This window comes from Penicillium daleae (genome assembly GCF_028827525.1).
Source record: "Penicillium daleae strain IBT 16125 chromosome Unknown utg000008l_segment0_segment0, whole genome shotgun sequence".
NCBI classification, from domain to species: domain Eukaryota; kingdom Fungi; phylum Ascomycota; class Eurotiomycetes; order Eurotiales; family Aspergillaceae; genus Penicillium; species Penicillium daleae.
In genome coordinates this window covers 3,632,533-3,654,200 of record NW_026623156.1, presented here as the reverse complement: position 1 = coordinate 3,654,200, position 21,668 = coordinate 3,632,533, and the positions used below count along the sequence as shown (strand labels likewise).

At 49.1% G+C, this 21,668-nt stretch overlaps 9 protein-coding genes across 9 annotated transcripts; 6 read left to right on the top strand and 3 right to left on the bottom strand.

The window, feature by feature from the left end:
* Nucleotides 1-222: 222 nt before the first annotated feature.
* Nucleotides 223-1,154, top strand: N7458_009858 (SAP domain-containing protein; the record flags this gene model as incomplete). The annotated part of the gene is made up of 4 exons (XM_056913240.1): nt 223-438; nt 505-593; nt 714-1,083; nt 1,131-1,154. The coding sequence occupies 4 exons, from the start codon at nt 223-225 to the stop codon at nt 1,152-1,154; spliced, it is 699 nt and encodes a 232-aa protein (XP_056762089.1).
* A 3,329-nt stretch (nt 1,155-4,483) lies between these two features.
* On the top strand, nt 4,484-5,941 carry N7458_009857 (pepsin-like aspartic protease; the record flags this gene model as incomplete). Its single annotated transcript, XM_056913239.1, has 1 exon — nt 4,484-5,941. One exon carries the CDS (start codon nt 4,484-4,486, stop codon nt 5,939-5,941), a length of 1,458 nt encoding a protein of 485 aa, XP_056762088.1.
* A 1,107-nt stretch (nt 5,942-7,048) lies between these two features.
* N7458_009856 (NAD(P)-dependent alcohol dehydrogenase) lies at nt 7,049-8,141 on the top strand (the record flags this gene model as incomplete). Its single annotated transcript, XM_056913238.1, has 3 exons — nt 7,049-7,375; nt 7,407-7,640; nt 7,713-8,141. 3 exons carry the CDS (start codon nt 7,049-7,051, stop codon nt 8,139-8,141), a joined length of 990 nt encoding a protein of 329 aa, XP_056762087.1.
* Nucleotides 8,142-8,317: 176 nt separating this feature from the next.
* Nucleotides 8,318-10,049, bottom strand: N7458_009855 (glycosyl hydrolase family 79 C-terminal domain-containing protein; the record flags this gene model as incomplete). Its single annotated transcript, XM_056913237.1, has 6 exons — nt 8,318-8,760; nt 8,817-8,850; nt 8,917-9,008; nt 9,061-9,728; nt 9,783-9,902; nt 9,952-10,049. 6 exons carry the CDS (start codon nt 10,047-10,049, stop codon nt 8,318-8,320), a joined length of 1,455 nt encoding a protein of 484 aa, XP_056762086.1.
* Nucleotides 10,050-11,488: 1,439 nt separating this feature from the next.
* Nucleotides 11,489-13,716, top strand: N7458_009854 (uncharacterized protein; the record flags this gene model as incomplete). Its single annotated transcript, XM_056913236.1, has 11 exons — nt 11,489-11,687; nt 11,746-11,885; nt 11,946-12,017; nt 12,091-12,251; nt 12,307-12,400; nt 12,467-12,616; nt 12,670-12,847; nt 12,911-13,122; nt 13,186-13,394; nt 13,467-13,556; nt 13,614-13,716. The coding sequence occupies 11 exons, from the start codon at nt 11,489-11,491 to the stop codon at nt 13,714-13,716; spliced, it is 1,608 nt and encodes a 535-aa protein (XP_056762085.1).
* A 461-nt stretch (nt 13,717-14,177) lies between these two features.
* N7458_009853 (putative rhamnosidase B) lies at nt 14,178-16,739 on the bottom strand (the record flags this gene model as incomplete). The annotated part of the gene is made up of 5 exons (XM_056913235.1): nt 14,178-15,351; nt 15,412-15,869; nt 15,992-16,126; nt 16,181-16,657; nt 16,716-16,739. 5 exons carry the CDS (start codon nt 16,737-16,739, stop codon nt 14,178-14,180), a joined length of 2,268 nt encoding a protein of 755 aa, XP_056762084.1.
* Nucleotides 16,740-17,921: 1,182 nt separating this feature from the next.
* Nucleotides 17,922-19,559, top strand: N7458_009852 (putative acyl-CoA thioester hydrolase; the record flags this gene model as incomplete). Its single annotated transcript, XM_056913234.1, has 5 exons — nt 17,922-18,227; nt 18,287-18,351; nt 18,405-18,701; nt 18,770-18,951; nt 19,009-19,559. 5 exons carry the CDS (start codon nt 17,922-17,924, stop codon nt 19,557-19,559), a joined length of 1,401 nt encoding a protein of 466 aa, XP_056762083.1.
* Nucleotides 19,560-19,726: 167 nt separating this feature from the next.
* N7458_009851 (uncharacterized protein) lies at nt 19,727-20,071 on the bottom strand (the record flags this gene model as incomplete). Its single annotated transcript, XM_056913233.1, has 2 exons — nt 19,727-19,883; nt 19,953-20,071. The coding sequence occupies 2 exons, from the start codon at nt 20,069-20,071 to the stop codon at nt 19,727-19,729; spliced, it is 276 nt and encodes a 91-aa protein (XP_056762082.1).
* Nucleotides 20,072-20,541: 470 nt separating this feature from the next.
* On the top strand, nt 20,542-21,250 carry N7458_009850 (uncharacterized protein; the record flags this gene model as incomplete). Its single annotated transcript, XM_056913232.1, has 2 exons — nt 20,542-20,593; nt 20,820-21,250. 2 exons carry the CDS (start codon nt 20,542-20,544, stop codon nt 21,248-21,250), a joined length of 483 nt encoding a protein of 160 aa, XP_056762081.1.
* Between the last annotated feature and the right edge of the window lie 418 nt (nt 21,251-21,668).

Below are 21,668 nucleotides of genomic sequence, written 5' to 3'. Positions count from 1 at the left end.
CTTAGTTCTTCCCTTTCCGCGTCCTTCCTATCTCCAGCTTCCCCTCCCGTCTCTTCCAGTCCTAGACTCTATACTTCCTCCATCACTCACCTCCTACATTCCATACCCATCTACACCTCAACCACATCCTCAACCTCGCCAGACGGTACTCTCTGAAGATATAATCCTACCATCCTCGTCTACCGGACCATCTCTACCCACCACATACATACTACATACATCATGACCGCTCCTCGCTCCACCTCCCTGCGTGCTCTGCGCCAGCTGACCCAGCAACCCACACCCATCGCTCGTCGTGGCCTTCACATCACTGGCGTCCAGTCTGCACAACCCGCCAACCCCGCCGACAAGGCCTCCTTGTATGCTGCCCGCACCCTGCCAGATCTCAAGCAGGAGTGTCAGCGTCGTTCGCTCCGTGCTGCTGGCAGCAAGGCCGAGGTATGTTCCGACAGCCGTACTATACGTCATGCTGAGCTTGACAAGCTAACCCGCACCAACCTATAGCTGATTGAGCGCCTCTCCAACCACGATGTCCTTCAAAGCCGGGCCTTTAGCATCGCCATGCGCCGCATCAACAGCAATGCCTTTGCCGAGTATGTTTCCTCCCCAAAGTCCCAAAATTGGAGATCCCGCTCTCATCTCCAACTCCCTCCCCACACTACTACACCTCATCCAAAATAAATCAACCCTTGCTGACAACTTCTACCACCCAGTCAACCAACCCGCTCTTTCAACACCTCCCGCTCTCAGAAAGCCGTCGGCGACAACTCCACCGTCGACTTCATCTACATGCCCGCCATGTCCACCCTAGAGGCCCCCTCCACCCGACCCGCCTTCCCTCAAGTCCCGGTCCTTCCCGACCTATACTCCCACCACGAGACCGCGTCCCCAGTCGCCCCACCCATGAAGCCCCAGATCTACACCGTCTCCGGCGGTGACATCAGCGCTGCTTCTGCCATGAGCGAGGTCGTGGATAACCATGCTGTGGAGATTGACCCGTTCTCGTTGACGGAGGCGGTGGGGCGGAGTCGTATTGGGGAGGAGATGGCGCGCTCGAATGGAGGCAGGAAAGAGCCTGGTATGGTGAGCGAGTTGTGGGCGGGCTTTTGGATGATGTGCTTGGTCCGAAGGATACTCCTGTTTCCCGGAAGTAGGAGTACTCCGTGGCTATGACGAATTCTTTTGGTGCGATGCTGGGATTACTTCTCTGAGTAGAGTCTGACCGCCTCATTTTTTATTTTTCTTTTCTGCTGTGATTTGGGATATTTTGTTCGTTCTCTGGATGGGACACTAGCACGCGATGTAATAGTTTTCTTTCACTTTATCAGATTCTTTATATACTTCAGGGATGAAGTACTATACTACTGGCCTGCATGGCCATGACACAATAAGCCTTCTGTCCCGATCTCTCAAACGTACTACTGTAGGTCCTTCGTATATCCGAAACCATTGTCCATTTTCCAAGGAAATACACCCGCCAAACACAATAAACTCCAATCCAATACACTCCTTTCATACCCAATCAAATGCATCCACTTCAATTCAATCATCAAAACCCAAGACTCCCGTCATCGGCCCCCGAACTCCGTTCAACTATTAAGTTGCCGAGGTCCAACCCACTAAACCAGCCCATTACATGTACCCTCCGTCCAGATCGTCAGGCGCACACCATACCACTACGTAGTAATCCGACTAGTACCATGTACCATGTACCATAACATTTACCACAATCATCAGCGCACCCGATCTCCAAAAAAAAACCCGGGATCCATTCCGATTCTCACGGATATACTCCCATACTCCATTTCTCCCGTCCACTTCACACTACGGAATACTCCATAGTAACCACCGCCGGACCGGACCCCAATGCCCCGACCCGAGGGCTAGGTCATGAGACCCGATCAAATTCTTCTATAGTTACTCCGTACCTTATACTAAATACTCAGCACTTAGTCCCCGCCTCGGGTTCCGGTTGGGTTCGTGGCGGGGAATTCCGGCGCGGATATACAGTGCTCGATGTAAATGGATATTACCTGACTCATTTGTCGGGATAAGTGGATTTTCTTTTTGTTGGGAATTGTTTGTTAGTGTGTGGGTTAATTGGCAGAGGACTGGGGTATGGAGAATTGTAAAGATTTTACCGAGTAGAGTTGTTTAAAATCGGGAGATGGAGATGGATTTATCCATGGGGGTTCCTGGCCGAGGGTGGAAGGATGAGTTTGTTGGTCAGTCGGAGCAGGTCTGTTCCGGGCCGGGTGGGATTAGGGAGATGTGGGGATATGGGTGTTAGAATTAATTGAGTAGGTTTCTATGTGAAATCTTGTTATTGATAGAAGCTGCGTGGTTTGGTACAATTGGGTCGCGGATTTAGAGTTGATGCCCCGGGAAAGAGAGCCTCGGCTGGATTGGACTAAGGTCTGGTAGATAACTGGACTATAGTACAGTATCAATATCTAAGATTTGAAATACTTCAATTAGCTATATTGACAACAGTTCATACGCTGTGAATTTGATTGAGATGTCCTGGCTGAATGAGGCACTGTGAGGTTTAGGTGGAGTGTATTTTCATTCCGGTCTCTTCCGAACAAAATCCCATAGAGTTATCAGATGGATCATGGAAGACTGAAAGGACAAATTTAGTTCTGAAATTCATGTCGCACTGGAATATTTTCAAATTTGCGATAGTCCTTTTATATAGTAGAAACAGGAAGATGCCTGTTCAAGCAAGTGGAAGTTAGTTGGATATTGGGAGGAGCATCCTTCTTAGACTTCACTCGGTGGTAACTTTCGGTCGCACTAGATTCCTGATGTTCTGATGTGATTACCTAGCAACTGGAAGCATGTCATAGGTTAGTAACTGGATACAATATACCGCCAAGGGATTTTTCAGTGGTCAAGGGAGGCCACTAGGAGGCTCGATGTTATGCCCTCTGGATCATGTGATACACTCGGTTAGGATGATCATAGTGTTGCAGGGTTGAACTAGCAGCATAAAATCAGGGACAAACTGAGCAATTACTCTATTCGATAAGTTCAGATGTCCTTAGTCATCTAAGATGAGGGCTTACCTAGGTGTTGTGGAGAGTACTCTACAAAGTATCTATCCGGGTCTTCCGTCCACGCACTAGGTAGTTCCGTACTCGGTACTTACGAGGGAATAACGAGGATAATTTAGAAAAAGATAGAAAGATATCTTCCTAGGATATGATCTGAAATTGAGCATTACTTTCATAAATGACTGGTCTCCCCCAAGAACCAGGCGTTGAAGGACCTTGTGTTCCATTCATAGAGGTGGCGCGGTCACCCATGCAAGTACCCGCCGGTTGCCTGGTCAAGGAGATGATTTATTATACCTGATCTGGAGGGAGTACTATTCGTGACTATACATAGTATACTATAGTATGTACAGTATGGTTCCACTGAATATTGGTCTCCGATGTGGTCGAGACCATAAGTGACAAGTCTAGACTCTCGACCTATACGGATGCCTGAGGCAGCCAGTACAGTAAGCACATCCCCCTGAGCTGGCAAGTGCTCAGTTCCAAGTCAAACCGGTTCGTCAAGCCAACGGGTGCTCCGTGCACGTGCACCAGAGACATAAGCTAACGAAGGACGGATGCAACCTGGTCGCACACTTCGGAAAGTCAGGCATATTCGAGATTCTGTACGGAGGACAATTGGGTGTTTCCTGAATCACTACGGAGTATGTATGCCCAAAGGTGATACTATCTGTTCTCCATATTTCGGGAAATGCATCTGCAAAGCAAGAACTGTGCAAGCTCTCCACTTCCTTGATTCTTTCTCTCTCCTTATCCACTCACCAGACTGCACAACGCTCAGACTAGCGCCCCGCTAGCTCCGACCAGCCAGCCGATCGCATCCTGGAAGAGCCGTTTGGTGGGTCGTAAACTCCTCCCAAGCAAGTCCTAGCAACTCGCCCTAACCCCGGCTCAGGGCTAGTGGGCTTGTCAGGGGATGGCAAGCAGTTGCGGGAGTTTGCTGGCAGTGGTTCTTTGGTTCGTCTGGTTCTTCGGGGTGCAGTTGTCAGTGGAACCCCCGAGACAGTCAGTCTGCCACCTTTTTTGGGTCCCCCTCACGTCCCATCCCACGGCAACCTCTCCTCTTTTCCAACCTCCTGTTCTGTACGGCCTCTCTCTCTTTTTTTTCTTACTCTGCTAATTGTTCTGTTCTCGTCCTTCTTTTGTCCTTTATTCTATTCTTTCTGCATCGTGCATCTGTCGCTTGTGCTTTCTTGCAAAATACCGTCGCGTTTTGTACATTACCATTTTCCTCGACCCCCTGACTCGATCTGTGGACCACCTCAATCTTACGCCTGCCAGACCTCGTCAACTACGAAATTTATCGACATCAACACCTCTCTCAGCTAAATCGTCACATCTCAGCAATTTCTCAGAAGCTCATCCAATTTGGATAATTTCGATGCTGGCCCCATTCCACCGTTACTAGATCCCGCTGTTGGATCATGCGCTTCTCACCATGTCTGCTCATTGCGGGCCTTTCGACCGGCGTCCACGCCTTCTATCCCTATGAGCTCAAGGTGGGGGCTTCTGCCAGCATTTCATCCAGAGAGAATGTGCATCGTCGATTCTTCCCCTGGACGTTGGTGTCCGACAGCTCCGACGATGCCACCGATGCTAAACCATTGACCCTGGACATCAAGAAGGTCCCCGTTCGCCGTGATGATACTTATTCAATTGTCAAGTCCAACACCCCGACAGTGGCAAACAGTGCCCCTCTCGACCAGGATGGCCAGGACTTTTCTTATTTCTCCGTGGTCGAGGTGGGCTCGCAAAAGGAGGAAATGTGGCTCGCTCTCGATACTGGATCGCCGAGCAGTTGGGTGTTCAGCTCCAGCTGTACCGACAAGGTCTGCACGACTCACCACACCTTTGACAAGTCCGCTTCCAGTTCCTACGTCTCCAGTTCTTCGGCCTTCAGTGTTGGTTATGGCAGCGGAATGGTCGAGGGCGACCTGGGACAGGATGTGTTCAACATCGCAGGCATGGACGTGACCTTTACTTTCGGAACAGCCACCTTCGCCAACGATACTTTCTCCAGCTACCCAATCGACGGTATCCTCGGCCTCGGTCGATCACAAACTGGAGGCTGGACTATTCCTTCGTTCATGGACATTGTCGCCAAAGACAAGTACATCACGTCGAATATCGTCGGATTCAGCCTTTCCCGCGCCAGCGATGACAAGAAGGATGGGGAAGTCAACTTTGGAACAGTCGATACAACCAAGTTCGATGGAAACATCTCCTACACGTCCACAAACTCAGATGCCTGGACGATCCCCATGGATGATGCCTACGTGAATGGCCAAGCTACCAACTTGACTGGCAAATCCGCCACCATCGACACGGGAACCACTTACATCCTCATTCCCCCGGCCGATGCCCAGACCCTTTTCGCGCAAATCCCAGGATCCACCCAGTCAGGTGAAAACTACATTATCCCCTGCAATTCGACTGCAACCCTGGAGCTTTCCTTTTCAGGAATCAAATACTCCATCTTGCCGGATGACTACATTGGCGCATCGAGCACTGGTGGCTGTGTGTCCACCATTGTCGGTCACCAGTCATCAGGTGCCAACGACTGGCTTGTCGGCGATGTCTTCTTGAAGAATGTCTACTCAGTCTTTGACTTTGATAATGGTCAGATCGGGTTTGGAACTCTGAGCTCGTCCAACTCGACTGGAAATGGAACTTTTGTCGCGCCGAGTGTTACCGCTACTACCGCTGCTGCTACTGCTGCCGCCGCCTCTACCGCTGCCACCATCGGCGGATCTACTACCAATTCCTCCATAACCCCGACGACAACTTCGGATACAGTGATGCACACTGGTGCTGCGTCTCGTCTGTCTCAAGGCGTGGGCCTATCCCTGCTCACAGCATTTACTGGAATGCTCTTCATCTAGACGTGTGCAAGACCGAAAATAATCAACTATCTCCTCGCCAACGAATTCTACAACCAGCGGCCACGCCTCTTTTTCCCGACCACAACTTTGCAATTCCCAACTACAATCCGCTGAGCGCTACCAAATCCGCCAGCCATCTCTCTCACTTTTTCTCACCGTGCATACCCGCCGACTCTCGTTTCATCGGCGTTATCTACCTTCTGTTAATACTTATTCCTCCGGCTCCGCACATGTTTCTCACCGGTACCAATTTCGACTTTCGACTATACTCTCATTTTTCTTTTTCCAAACTCGGACGATACCCCCTTTTCGCACATACTATTCGTTTAATTTCTGCACCGGGGACGCATTCATCGTCACACCTTCATTTCTTGCATCTAGAGCTGCTGTCTCATTTGCTCATATTTTACTGTTGCCTTGTCCGCTTTTTGTTGGACTTGACGGGCTGTACTATTAGAATACGATGTTGATCTTCACTGGATGATGGAGTTAGCCATTTTTGTAATCAATTCTAACAATGCACAATTTGAAAATCCGTCAGATACATTTTACTGTAAGTATCCTGGGGAAACTGGAGTTAGCCGGGGACGAACTAGTACGTCCTAACTAGACTAACCAATCGTCTTTCCGATTCGCCATGTGTCTTGCTGTTGACTTCTAGCCTGAGCCTGCCAGTATATTGTATAACCTCGAGATATAGCTCTTAATGAATTTACTGCGACTGAACACTGAGAGTGGAGTTAACCAAGCTCTGCGGGCCCGGACGATTATTCGGGCGAGTTTCTCGGTTGAACGAGGCTGTCCATAACCGGTCTATCATCAAGCCGACGGCGCAACGTCTTCTACTGAGGACTGTGATTGCAATTTAAACAAAGATAAACGACATTCTACGTGGCCTTTCTTTAATACTAAATCATTCACACTTTCTCCTTTCTAGAGTATACTTCCCTTCCCGACCAAATTACTCGCTACACCCATCTCAATCTCCAAACTCGCCCCCAATTCCACTTTCATAAATACCACTTCTGCTCGCTGAATAAATACCACGCCAAATTTCCACCATTTCAACCAACCCAAAAAACAATGGCATCATCAATCCCACCAACAATGCGCGCCTGGACACGCCCACACCGCGGACCAGCAAGCAACCTCCAACTAACCACCCTCCCCACCCCCGCCATCCCCCCAACCTCATCCGCAGACGTCCTAGTGCGCATATCCCACGTCGCACTCACCTTTAACACCGAACTCCTCATGACCCTAATCCCCAACACACCCCTCACAAGACCCTGGATTCCCGAGATCGAATTCTCCGGCCAAGTCGTCGCCGCAGGCGCCAACGCACCCGCTGAACTACGCGACCCCGGCACGCACGTCATCGGGTTCCAGAGTATTCTGGGATATGCGACGGGGCTCGGTGTGTTGGCGGAGTATGTGCGTGTGCCGGGGGGTTCATCTTGCGCAGATTGATGGCGCGGTTGATATGGCGGCGGCGGCGGGGATTAATGGGGCGGGGAGTTGTGCGTTGAAGATTTGTCGGAGGGCCGGGGTGAGGGAGGGTCATGTTGTGCTTGTTAATGGGGCGAGTGGGTCTGTTGGATCGGTGGTTGTGCAGTTGTGTAAGGTTCGCGGGGCGAGGGTGGTTGCTGTGGCTAGTGGGGGTAATGAGGAGATGGTGCGTGGATTGGGGGCTGATGAGGTTTGTTTTATTCTTTTCACTGAGGCACTGACTATACAAGTATCGAAAAGCTAAGACTAACTGTTTGACTAGTTTATTGACTATCGCAAACATGACCCGCTACCGGATTATCTTACTAGTCAATACGGTGATAAACCATTTGACTTTGTGCTCGACTGTGTCGGGACGCAGGCGCTGTATGCCAATTCGCCGGCATATCTCAAGCCTGAAGGTGCGGTGATCAATATCGGGTTCTTGGAGGGTATTGTTAAGACGACGATCAACGTGCTGGCAAATCAATTCCTGCCTACGTGGCTGGGTGGCGTGCCGCGTCGGTATATCACGTTCAGTACGCCACCGGATCGTGATGCTGCTGTTTATATGGCGCGTCTAGTGGAGGAGGGCCGTATTCGGATCCCTGTGGACTCTGTCTTTGATATGGAGGATGTTGTGGGTGCTTACGAGCGTGTTGCTACTAAGCGTGCCCGTGGTAAGGTTGTGATTAAGGTGCAGAGGGATTAGTTTCGAATTTTCAAAAGTAGGTGGTTGCAAGGGTTTTATTGAGATTCAATACATCCATTTGCTTATCGCAACACAATACTGATTGCACATCCTAGAAGCATATCACTTCAGACTGGGCTTCCAAACATCCGGCTGGGCTTGCTAGCCCTATCCCCGATTTGAAACCCGCTTCTGTCTCACAGATACACCAAGAGAGCCTCTGACGCAGCCACCGTGAATGTTGCCTTCCCACTGGAGACAGTAGCCGTCTCAATACTCTGAGTACCCTGAATAGCGCAGGTTCCATTTACAAAAGTTTGGCCCGCAACAGTGGGATTGCTACCTTGGTCAACTCGAGAAGTGGCATACGGGGCCGTGAGACGCTTCGCCGTGACGCTTGACGAAGACAGCCCGGAGAGAACGTATGTCTGCGAGGAACGCGTTCCGCTGGTGTAGTAGTCGGAGTTATACAGCAGGACTCTGACGGGAGCGCCAGACTTGTAGATAGCGTAAGCTGCATACGCGGTAGTATGGCTGTCCAGTGGTGCGATTTGATCAGCATCGGCTAGGGCCATGGTTGCGAAATAGGCGCCGTAGTAGGGGGCGCCCATGTCATATCTACCCCACCAACAATACTGGCCTGTCATTTGATTTAGTTAGAAAGCTAGTCTATGTTGTTGTAAAGAATTGACTTACAGTTTCCAATGGTACCTTGGTGGAAATAAAGAGCCTGCATACATTGAAGTTTTTAGCAAATTCTTACTCTCGAGATTATATTTCTGGAGAGAGATATTACCTTTGTGCCCATGACCAGGGTCTGCATAACGTAGTCAAGAATCCAAAGAGCTGCTCCAAAGGTTGGGCTGATACCACCTCCACCTTGAGTCGCTAGAATGGCTGTCAGCAGACATTCTCTCTTCTTGGTAGGGAATAGACTGACCGGAGTTCGTTTCTCCAAAGATATGCGGTTTACCCTCATTAGTAGCCGCGGTAATTTCGGAAGAATATCCACTAATCTGAGACGCAATGCTGCTATGTCCCATGAGAGTTGCCAGATTGGCGGTGCTGGCTGACTGGGGATAATTGTGAGAGCAATATGACTTCACGTAATTATTTGCGCTTCCTTCAACGGCAGTCAGCCCGGAAATGCTCATGGGCGAGGTGCCAAAGTACACTCCGGCTGAAATTTTATCGGTTGCCGACAAGTTACCACAGACTTCATCCTGCCACTTGACCTGGGAGGCATAGTCTGCGGCAGCGGTCCACGATGCGCCGCCAGCAATTGGGTCACTGCTGGTGTAGACTGCGGGGATAGCCGAATTAGCATCTGGACTTTGATGAGGGAAAATTTGAACTTTACAGTTTGGCTCATTGCCTAGCTCGATGGCATACAGGTTACTTGCTTCGCTTTGAGCAAGCTTAGCTGCAGTAATAGTGTTGGAGATGTTGTTCAGACGACGGTTTAAGCCGAGAATGATTTCTCCGCCGTAGCTTGCAGCAAGTGAAATGAATGACGGCCCATAAGTGAGTGAAGTCGGGGCGTCTGTAGAGCTGGCGACGGTATAGCTGACTGCTGAAGTCAAGGTTGGGTCATAAGTGGCTCGATCCCTAATAGTCGTTAATACAAATCATACTTTTGAGATAATGTTAGGTTGGACATACTGAGTCGTGCCTCCAATTCGAAGAGGTGGCCAGGTTCCGGTCAAGTCTTTCAAGTTCTGGAGACAGGTTGTAGTTGCCGCAACGTTGTCCATATACGCCGGGAAAGTAAAGAATTCCAGACTAGCAATATTATTAGCAAATATATCGAAGGAGTGATGATGGTACTTACGAGACACCAACCGGGGCCGCTCCGAGTTGTCCACTGGAATTCGATGGCGGCGACGATGGAACAGTAAAGGCCAGGTCTGCAGCTGCTACACCCCACATCAAAAGCGACGAGATAAAGATGGAGTTAGCCATCCTGCTTCCTTCAAAAATCAAGTTTTGAATATCCAAGATCTGATTCTGTTGATATAAAATCCAAACAAGGTCGATCCCAGGGTGCTAGAGGGAGTTTTATATACATCGATGCAACAATCTTCTAATTCTTCAGCATAGTCTAGTCTGGGGACCCCGCAGTTGAGAGCGAATCCAAACCCAACTCTCCACCATACCCCCTGAAGAAACGGGGGTTTCCCGTCCCTAGGTCCTCCTCACGACATGCAATTATCATTTCAGGATAAACTACATGATGATTGGATACACTCATTATGCGTTCATCGGCGACTGGAACGGCTATTGACGGTGTAATTTATCCCGAAAGTTATGCCGGAACGGCTGGATATTCTTCTAGGCAGGGATATGTGGCGCCGCAGGATTCGAAAGATATGCCACCAGTATCATAAATGTACGCGGTAGTGGAAAGACACATCTGGAGGAATAGAATGACCCACTTTTCTGGAGTTATCAATTGTATTCTGTACGAGAGCTAGCAGACTGGTTTCTCTATTTTCGTGCTGATTTATGCCGGGGAGTTGAATAGCAAATTTATCTCCTTTTGTAACAAGATACTTTCCCCGGTTCAGTTCTGCGGCACGATTTGAAGGCGTGGGAGAAGAACTTCCCCGGAGGTTCCGCAGGAGATTATCCGCATATGGACAAGCACAGTGGAGGAGCCCTGTTTGACACGCGGGGAAAGGGCCTCCCTTTCACTCATGGTTAAGAGTGGTAGACGATCTCATTCTTTGAGCACAACATCTTCAAGAGTGTGAGATTATGATGGCACTGAAAATGGTCTACAAGTCCTCAACCGAAGTCTCGTTTGTCAGATCGCTTAATACCTCGAACCGTTGATAATAAAGTTCACGTGAACTCAGCTACGGAGGAAAATTGGCCTAGTACTCGGATTTAAAACCAAATTGGGAGTAGCCTCATCCTTTTTCGATTTGGTGCATGTTATTGGCTGAGAATTCGGGTTAAATCAATGCGAAGCATTTGCCGCGCCGAATAAGCTACTCACTCATAGGGCTAATCCTCGGCCAAGTCAGCTGATAATGTTCGCTTAAGAAGACTAATGGCTTGATACCGGCTAATGAGCCAGAATGGAGGTATCAGATGGGTTGATTTGATTTGTTGGTTGTCATTAAGCCAACTCGAGGAAGCCCAAGCTCCATCCCCCATGTTTGCGCCCCCGCATTTTTTTTCTTAGCTTTTTGAGGAAGAAAGAAGCGAGATAAGTCACCAGCTCTTCGCGCTGGCTTTTTCGGTGCTTGTACTTCATTGCTCTCTTTTGTTTTTTAGCATAAGTATAAAACCTAATCTGCTCTCCTACCTCCTGCGAAGTAGGATAGCGGCTCTACTCACCCTCTGAACCCATCAGTTACGCAATGGATCCTTCCAAGGGAATCAGTGAAGCTATCGACGATGCTACTGCAGAGAAGCGACCTGAGACTCCGGTCAAAAATGGTGACCCTGTCATGCGCTCTCGAGAGGACGACCTCAGCGTCTGGCAGTGCGCACTCCGATTCAAGAGAGTGTCTTTGATTGCGATGGTTGCCGCATTCAGTGCCTCGCTCGATGGTTATCGTGAGAAGCCTCGACCTTCCTGTTTTGTGAGCGCGACTTACTGATTTGCAAATTCCAGAGATCAACCTTAACGGTGGCATCGTTTCAAACAAAGGTTTCATCGAACAGATGATGGGCACGGGCATCAAAATTATCGATGGCAAATACGTTTCAGCATGGGGAGGAATTCAATCCGCTGGTCAGACCGTGGGACAGATTGTATGGCTTTCTGAGTTGTTGTTGAATGATCTGTGTTCAGACTCACTGATGTTTTTCCAGTTACTTCAATATGCCACGGAGAAATTTGGTCGCAAGATCGCACTGTACATCATTTGGGTGGATCTGGTTATCGTGAGCATCTACCTAGCGGGGCGAGCACTCAGTGCCACAAAGTTTACTGATTATTCTCTTCGTCTGGGTATAGAGCATCTTCATCGAGACCTTTGCGACGCGTTGGGACCACTGGCTTGTAGCCAAGTTGTTTTCAGGCATGGGTGTGGGCATGTTGCAATCTACGTTGCCTCTTTACCTGTCTGAGCTTGCTCCGACGCAGCTGCGAGGATTTTACATCAACGCATATAGCTTGTGAGTTCACTTAAGCCTTTGAGTGATTACTCAATGCTAACTCGCAATTCTTAAGCTGGTTCGTTGTTGGTCAAATTTTCGCTTCAGTAGCATTGAACCAACTTAACGCGAGAGACCCCTATGAGTTCCGAGTTCCAATTTATAGCCAGGTATGTCACAGTGTGGTCTTTAAAAGCTTATAACAGAATGTGGCTGACATGTGAACTCCTAAAAAGTGGGCTATGATTGGTGCTATCGCCTTCATCTTTGTACTTCTCCCAGAGTCCCCATGGTGGCTTGTGAGCAAAGGCAAGCTTGACAAGGCGGCCAAAGTGCTCAAATTTTGCAACGGTAAAGTCGATGGATATGACGTTCAGGAACAAATTGTACGATACCCCCAATCCTGGTTGTTTGGAGATACTCTGCTAACTCCCTCTAGGAAGTCATGACTACGACCGTCACACAGGAACGCATTCTCGCAGAGCAGAACTCGAAGGAAGGAACATGGGCTGTTTTCAAGGGCCGAAACTTAATTCGATTCATTATTGCCAGTTGGCCAAAGGTTGTGCAGCAATTTGTTGGCCTGACCGTGTTCAACACCTACGCTACCTACTTTTGTAAGCCATCCACGTAGTGCCTTTTTCTTGGGAGTTTCTTTACTAACAAACTGCACCCTTCAGTCCAATACGCTGGAAACAAGGACCCATTCCGAGTCACCGTGATCCTTTCTTGCGTTCAATTGATCTCGGTCCTTCTCACCGCTACTACCACCGATCAATTTGGTCGTCGACCCCTGACCGTCTATCCTTACGCTGTGACCAGTTTGTCTGTCCTGTGTCTCGGAATCATCGGATGTTTCGATTACAAGAAATCATCTACGAGCTCGCTTCTGGTAAGGATTGACCACTGTCAGAAGTCAGAAACTTTCATACAAATTACTCAGAATAAATTACAGATTTTCTTCGCGTGTCTGGCAACCTTGTCAACCACAGGTGCCTCAGCTATCGGATATGCTTACGCCGCGGAGGTTCCTCAACAGCGTCTGCGTGCAAAGACCGCAGGATGGGCGCTTGCCTTTTCCAATTTGATCGCCATCATGTTCAGTTTCTGCACGCCACTTATGATCAACGGCACTGCTAAATGGGGTGTTAAAACTGGGTTCTTGTATGTTAATCATTTTGAAGACCTTTTGTATGGCTGGATCGTTTGAAGCTAATGCTAGGACTTTTTTCGCAGCTTTGCTGGAACTGGAACAGTCTCGACAGTCATTGCCTGGTTCATCCTTCCCGAATTAACCCGCCGCACCCCTGCCGAAATCGATGAGATGTGAGTTCCACGGTCAACCTACAAGTAACCAGAGCTGACGTATTTCCTCCCATACAGGTTTGAGAAGAAGGTCAATCTTCGCAAGTTCAAGGGGTATGTTACTGAAGTTCAGATGCGGGCCAACGAGCAGCATCAGACTGAGGAGCTTACTACCGCATAAACGATCAAACCACCGAAGGGAATGCTTCCCGGGGAAAGGGGCTCTCCATATCCTCCTTCATAGTTGTTTGTTTGATCAGCTCATTTGATTCGATTGTGTGAGGTTGCAAGACGAAGGTTCTGTTTCGAGATATTACGTCGATCGTCTTATATTTGTAATTATGGATCTCCCGATCGTTCAAATAATAAATTCGTACTCACATCCCCAATTATTTCAAAAATAATTTGACAATGATGCAGCAGGTATTTGTAATAGTCCTCAGATTTTCCACCACTCCTGTTTGATTACCAGCTGTGATGCAGTAGTCAAATTATCTGCTTGTGTTGAACCGTGAATTCCGGCATGTGGTAGTTATGTGAGATGCATATACCTCACACATAATTTTGCTCTAGATCAATGACCAGGAAAGAATACTATCGCTCGAGAAAAGAATAAAAATCTATTTGTCTAATATCCCAAACTTAAGACTGACTATAAACCAAATTAAGATGGCTTACCGCCCCGTGGTTTATCTCTTGCCCCCCCGGAAGTTGACTCGTCACTTCGACAGGGTGACCAAGTCTAAGCTCCACAAGTTTCTCAGTGCCATTGCCCTGACGCCACGAGACATGAGCGATATTTTCATGTCCTAGAACAATCTTTGCCTCAATCGAGTCACTCAGTTGCAAACGAGGCTTGAAGCGTATTTTAGACGACCCCGGCGCCACTGGGCAGATACCAGCGAGTTCAGTGCAGTACTCATATATTGGAACGCTGCCCCATGCGTGGCAGTCCGAGCGTTGTCGAACGTCATCCTCTTCCCAGGTTGACAGGTTATTGGCAAGCATTTGGCGCCATGGCGCCCACATTGAATTCCAAAACTTGTCGTATAGCTGGCCCCCAGCCTCCGCAAGGGCACGGAAGGCGTAGAATCGCATCATATACGAGCACTTTGAGAAACGTGGATTGGTGAAGCTCTCTGACAAGATGTGCTGGTGCTGATCTGGGGTGGCAGCTCCACAAAGAACAGCAAACACCTGGCAGTGTTGAGAATAGGATAGCTCGTCTGCAACATCTGCCGTAGAGTCTGTGAAGAAGTCACCATCAAAGCAATGTTTGCGGATAGCTTCTAGAAGTCGTGCCGCTCGACTCTCATACTCTTCCGCATTCCCGGGCCGCCCAACGTGGCGGAGAAGTTCAGCACCCTTCCGAAGAACATAGGCGTAAAGCATGCTGAAATATGTGTGACGGTTCGACTTTCGACCGGATGTTGGCACTCCTTTGTCGGGATGCTCGTCAGTCGCGCCCCATGTTGTCACCCAGTCAACGTATTGCCAAATCTCCTCCGGCAGCCCACTGACAAGGCCCAAGTCATCGATGTGCGCATCGAAAAACTCAAAGACCCCGTCGATCCGCGGCACAAAGCTGCGAGCAAAGGGTTTATCTCCAAAGAACATAAAGTGATCACATATTTGTAGAACCCAGTAAAGGGAAAATCCTGCGATAATCTGTGGCGCATGCGATGGGAAACGAGACTGAGTGAGGCCACAAGGCGTTACCGAGGCAGCGAAGTTTGTGATAGCTTGTCGCATCAGTCGATCGTCACCGGACAAAAGATAATGGAACAATCCAACTGAGCGAGTATCTCCAGAGTATCTGTAGCAATCGAATATTGTTAGTTACAACATTTTTTTGATTCTCGACTGGTAGACTTACTGAAGTTGTTCATAGAAGGGACAATCAGAATAGCCGTCAAACATGCAGTTTCGCATTGTCCGAACCGATACGTCCCAGATATCTTTGCTGTGCAGATCCCCTGATTCTTTCCAGCTAGCTTTTACAGCCATTGGATAGTTGACCTGGGTCGCTTCAAATGACTTGAGCTCAACTGGCCCTTCACCGACGGTGATTTCGAGTCGAAGGAGTCGGAAGGTCCGGAACCAGAACGGTTCATAAGAGGTTTCTGTTTCGGAGACCTTGAGCACGACCTCATCGTACGGTCCTATAATATGACCACCCTCGGCATTCAGCCGATCAGCTTTAGACCGGAAGAAGGGATAAGAACGAGGTTCAAGTTCGTATCCCTCAGAGTAGGTCACTTTGAGCTTGATCTCGGAAGGGTTCTTGGCGGCCTTGAATGTCCATCGGATGAAGGCAGTTGAATGGCAATCGGCCTGTACCTCAAGAATGTGTGATGAGCCCTGGGGGAGAACCAAGGGGTGCCCCCGGAGTGAAAGGTGGTCCACTCATCCGCTGTGAAACTGCTTTTACATGATCTGATCGTATTGACAACTACCGGGGTTGACTCTGGCATAGGAATTGGGCGTGGGTGAAGAGCCCAAGGAGCAATATCTCCATTCAAAGTTCTGATACTGTATGGAACTGGCGTAATTTCGGCGGTCGAGTCGGCTGGAGTGATACGTTCGCTAATCTGAACGGGAAATTAGCATGTTGAGGACGCAGAGCACCAATCAGCCGTACTTACATGAAGGAAAACGTCATCTACCAATCCCGATGGAAATTGAATAGACTCGTCTGGAGACGCTTTCCAGCCCTGGAGAGAGCCAAGGTCAATTGTTTCGCCGCCAGCCTCGACGTGGCCAACAATCGTCAATCCCGGAAGAGCTGTGCGTTCAAAGGCCATAGCTCCACGTGAGCACGAAAAGTATCGCAGTACCGCAAAGCGAATTTCATTTTTCCCGGGCTTCAAGTAGGGAGCAATATCAAGTGAATCATAGTACCAGATCAAAGGACTGCTTCTGGTAGGCCCAACAGCGACACGTACTCCATTGACAAACAACTTGTAACGTGTATCCGCTGAAAAATGCAATTCCGACCGCGTTGGAGTTGACGGTAGGTCTATATGGCGAACGAAATTGACAATTCTGCCTGCTGTGTTCAAACTTGAGGAATCGACCCAGTTGGGGATCCAGATCCAGTTTGCCTGGAGAGCATTGACGATCTAATTGGGTCAATTGGTCAGTCTCGTGGTCCCAAGGGGAGAAAAATGTCGTAAATACCTTTTTGTCCTCCTTTGACACCATTTTCAGCCTTGGGTATTAGACCAAGCCAGCCGTTGAATCGAAGTTAATGCGGGGGCGGGGGAGACTTGTACTCTTGCGCCGGGTGGAGTCTCGGGGGATCTCAAACCGAAAGAAGCTCCGTCGGTGTTTGAAATAGCCTCGCAGTGCCATGTTTCTATCCTGCTGATATTTTGAAATCAACTGTGGATCCCAGACCCAGAGACTCCGCCGGCCTAACAACGGAGAATAGCCCGTGAGTGACTTCAAGGGATTCCGCAATTGTGACACAGGACGGCCGGAAAGACATCCCAGGTTCGACGTCTGGCAAAGTGAGATTTTCGAGTAAATCGCACTAAACAACCTATGCATATTCTGCTCCAATGAAAAGAGTCCCCGTTGAATTAAGCTTTAGTCAACCTTGTCGATTTGTCGTGTATTGCGACGAACACATAGGTGTACAGTATGAGGATGGATGGATGGGTGGATGGCTGCCTGATCGAACAGGCAGCACATGGTGTCAATCCATTCTTTCCCTGTGAATGCGAAGTACTCTTGTTGCACACGATTTGCTCGTGCGTTTGTCTACGGCGCACAACATTTGACGCCGACTAGAAAAAATGATGAGCAAATCAACTGATTCTGGATTTTTGCCATGTCTGAATCAGGCTATGCTAGTAACGTCTTCTGGCTACTAATGTCATTCTCAACATATTCTTGCCCGCCTCCTTGGGTGCTTGGTTGAGGTCTGTCGTTGAGTCGATCAGAACAATTATGAAGTCTGCCTTTGTTTAAGATATTTCCTAGCACGCTACTCTGTTTCACTTGATAATAAGCTTTAGTTGAGACAAGGACTCGGTTGTTCCGAATCCTGCTACTCCCTGTAGATATATCGAGGAAGGAGGTAATGAGTTTGCTTGAAAATCCCAGAATCCATTAACAACAACTTTTTACAGCTAGATTGACGACCAGGATAAACCGTCATTCGTAAACGCAATATATCGATTTCATCACCTTGAAGAACCGGCAGACGTGCAGCGGAACCTGTCCCGGTGATCTTCGGCACTTGCTTCCCGAGAATCCCCGGGTTGCCGGCCGCTAACCGAATCAGGACCCATCCCTGGGACCCCCAACAGCGTGAGCATCAATACTAATAACGTTACCTCGCCTTTCCAACCACCGACTCATTCCACTGCTATTCACATCATGTTCGGCCTTGCGGGAAGAAGGACCGCCCTTGTCCGGTCAAAATGTCTGACACCGAGATCACTCCCGGCCCGCACCGTGGCGGTCATTCAATCACCTTGCGCCAACGCCAGGGAATTCCACGCGACGCCGACGAATGAGGCGTTCAGGCCGACGTGGATGCCAATGCGGGTGAAGACTCCTTGGATTGATGCATTGACTCAGAGTCGTGAGGCTGCACGGGAGTCCAAGGAGGGTCTGCCGCCGGCGACGCCTGTGAAGCCGGATCTCACGCCGAAGAAGATGTCGGATACCTACTATAGTGCTGTATGCATTGAACTCGATGGAGGTCACAGGAACCATGTTGCTAAGCACTTTATTCACAGATTTTGCCTCTAGCCCAAGATAAGTGGCTGTTGGATACCTACCTCAATGCCTCGGGGCATATCCGGTAGGATCGCGTCCCTTGACTACTTTAGAGATCATGGATTAACATATTGCTAGTCTTGGATCCTTGGTTATGGACCTTGACGCCTTGGCTGGTGTCATTGCGTACCGCCATACCGGTGATGGTGTTAGCACTGTGACTGCCGCCGTGGACCGAATCACGATTGAGAATCCCCTCATGGAGATCTGTGATCTTGAGCTTAGCGGTCAGGTCTCATATGCTACCGGTCGATCTAGTATGGAAGTCTCTGTGCAGGTTTGCAAAGCACGTCCGGAAGGACAGCCTGCCAAGCCTGAGGATGTTTTGATCACTTGCGCATTCACCATGGTCTCTCTGGACCCCGCTACGAAGAAGTGAGTTAGAAGGAGTACATCTATCTCTGTTTTTGAAACCGTACTAATGTGTGTGTGTGTGTGTTCAGGCCGGTTCTAGTGGCTCCTCTTATTGTCGAGACCGAGGAGGAGAAGGCCCTCTTCAAGAAAGGAGAGGAGAATTACCTGACCAAGAAGGCTCTCCGCAAACGCAGTCTGCTGGAAAAGGCACCTGATGATGAAGAGTCCAATTTGATTCACTCCATGTGGACCAAGGAGATGTCCTATCTCAGTAAGCAAGAGCAGGATCTCCCCCTTTTTTTCAAATATAACTAACGTCGCTTTCCAGACCCCCAAGTCCCGGTCACCCGCCCAGAAAACCATATCTCCATGAGCGATACCGTCCTCAAATCGGCCATGATCATGCAGCCACAAGACCGCAATCGCCACAATTTCATGATTTTCGGTGGCTTCCTTCTCAAGCAAACCTTTGAGTTAGCATTCTGCTGCGCCGCAGCATTCTCGCACACTCGACCCAACTTCCTCGCCCTCGATCCCAGCACATTCGAGAACCCCGTCCCCGTTGGCAGTGTGCTATATCTCCGCGCAACAGTGGCTTACACCGAGCCCCAGGAGCGCGAGGGCGACCCCAGTAAGTACACCAAGGTGCAAGTGCGTGTTGATTCGAAGGTGCGGGATGTGGAGCACGGCACGAAGAAGTCGACCGGCATGTTCAACTACACTTTCCTTGTTGAGAAGGATATTCATGTTATGCCGAAGACTTATGGGGAGTTCATGCTTTGGACTGATGCGCGACGTCGGGCACGCAATGCGGCCGCTATTGATCCGGCGCATAAGACGAGTACGCTGCGGAGTATTCAGGATAGTGTTACTGAGTAAATAGGAGAATCTTTTGCCTGTGATTATAAAATGGGTTGGGGGTATTTGGGGCTGGAAATGCCAACAATATGCCACCAAATACCCAAAAAGACCCGGTGATGAAATTTCTATTACAAGTCCATGTAGAATTGTACACAAAAGAAAATTGATCCTTTTCTGGAAATTGCCTAGTAGCAGGCGCCAAAGGTAACACCGCTAGGCAACGCACCGCACGGAATAGATGGGTTGCAATCATTGCAACCATTCAGAGTAACCTGGCACCCATTCGACAGATAAGTCGAACCACATTCCTTGACATGGTTAGTAACGATCATATTCTCAACACTAGTTGATGGTCAGTAAATAGTACTCAGCGTGATGAGAATCCGAAAATCAGTGCGAACAAAAACTTACGATTGTTTAATCTGCGCACCGGTCATACCAACACTATAATCCTTGCAACTGAACATAGCTGAGCAACCATTATTTGCGAAAGGAGCGAACACCCCGTTGATTACATCAGCGTCGCCCATGGAGGCTACGTAGGCAGTGTATCCTCTGTATAGGTAGTCATCGACAAAGCCTTTGTATGCGAATTGGCATGCCCCCCCCCGAGGGAAGGGCATAGACCTGAGCCGTGGTTGTTTCCAGCGGTCTCGCTTGGCATTGGTGGTGGCTGTGCGGTGGTGGATGATGGTGGCAGAGGTACATAATATGGGTTTTCAACCTGGGTGCTGCTGGCCTGACTGCAACACTGGCCGAAAATATTGCTCCCTAATAGCAACAGGTAGGCAGTGAGGGTTAGTCTCGCTTATTCTCATAATGGTGTAACTGTGAACAATAGTTCTCGCACATAAAGAGGCTACACATACCACTGGCATCATAAAGACAATTATCCGCACCAAAATATATGTCACCAAAAGAACTTGGCCAAGATGCATGTAATTCACAACCAGGCGTTACTTCTTGGTCATTTGTATCATTGCCGTCAAATTTGGCATTAATGACAGCTGTTGAATTCAAGGAGTTTTGGAATGCAACATCTACCGTACATGGTTAGCTTATCGAGTATCAACTAGGGTTGTCATATCTCACTCTAAGGGCTGTCACCCGCACATCGCGGACTGTTATTGATGGATATACAGCCTTGATTCACATGCTGTGTTTATTATTAATTATACTATCCAAAGGCCTCGATTGAAAGACGACTCACAATATTGGTGCCTCCTGGGTTTGGGACAGGGATACTAGAAGTTCTAGTTGCAACGCTGGAACTTCCAGTTGCAACGCTGGAACTAGCACTAGACCATCCGAAGGAGGTTGCATTGGCAGGAATAACGCCTGTGTCAGGTGGAAAAGACACGAGACCATTGACGGCGTCCACACTCAGCAAATTGAAGCTGGTTGTGAGGGTCAAAGAGATTGAAGTCATTGCCGACCCGGTGGCGGTTGTGGTAGATGTACTCGAGGAAGAAGAGGTACTCGAGGAAGAAGAGGTACTCGAGGAAGAAGAGCTAGTCTCCTCATCAGGGCTATCGTCTGTCTCGGAGATGCTATCTGGCGAGGGAAACAAGGCCGGCGTCAACCAGGCCGGTACAGCTCCTAGTGGGACAACCATGGTGCCTGCCGAGTCTACCAGAACTGGAGTTGCGACGCCACCAATCATCAGGGCAAGAGTCAGCAGCGTGCCTGCAGCTATAGAGGGCAGGTGATCCTGTATGTCTGCAGGAACATCTTGCTTGACGAACGCTACAGATTGCGAAGAATTACCTGGATTCGTCACAAGTGTCACCTGCCCACTGGCTGTGGGTACTGCAAGAGCCGCGATGGTCACCGAGGAAAGTGTCGTGGTTGATTGAACTATAGACTCAGTGGCAGGAGGGACTGTGGAGGTACTGAAAACCGGTAATCCAGAAGAGAATGAAGTTGAACTGCTGGTAGTTGCATTTGTAGCAGTGGTAGCAGTAGGAGTAGAAGAAATGGGAATAAATGGTTTGCTGGTCCATGTTGTCTGGCTTGTAGGTTCATGGTGTGGCGTTGTTGACACAGCCGAGGAATCACCAATGATGTGGCGACGAGGCAAGAAGTTGACATGGTTGACATGGGTCGAATTGACAGACAATGCCTGCA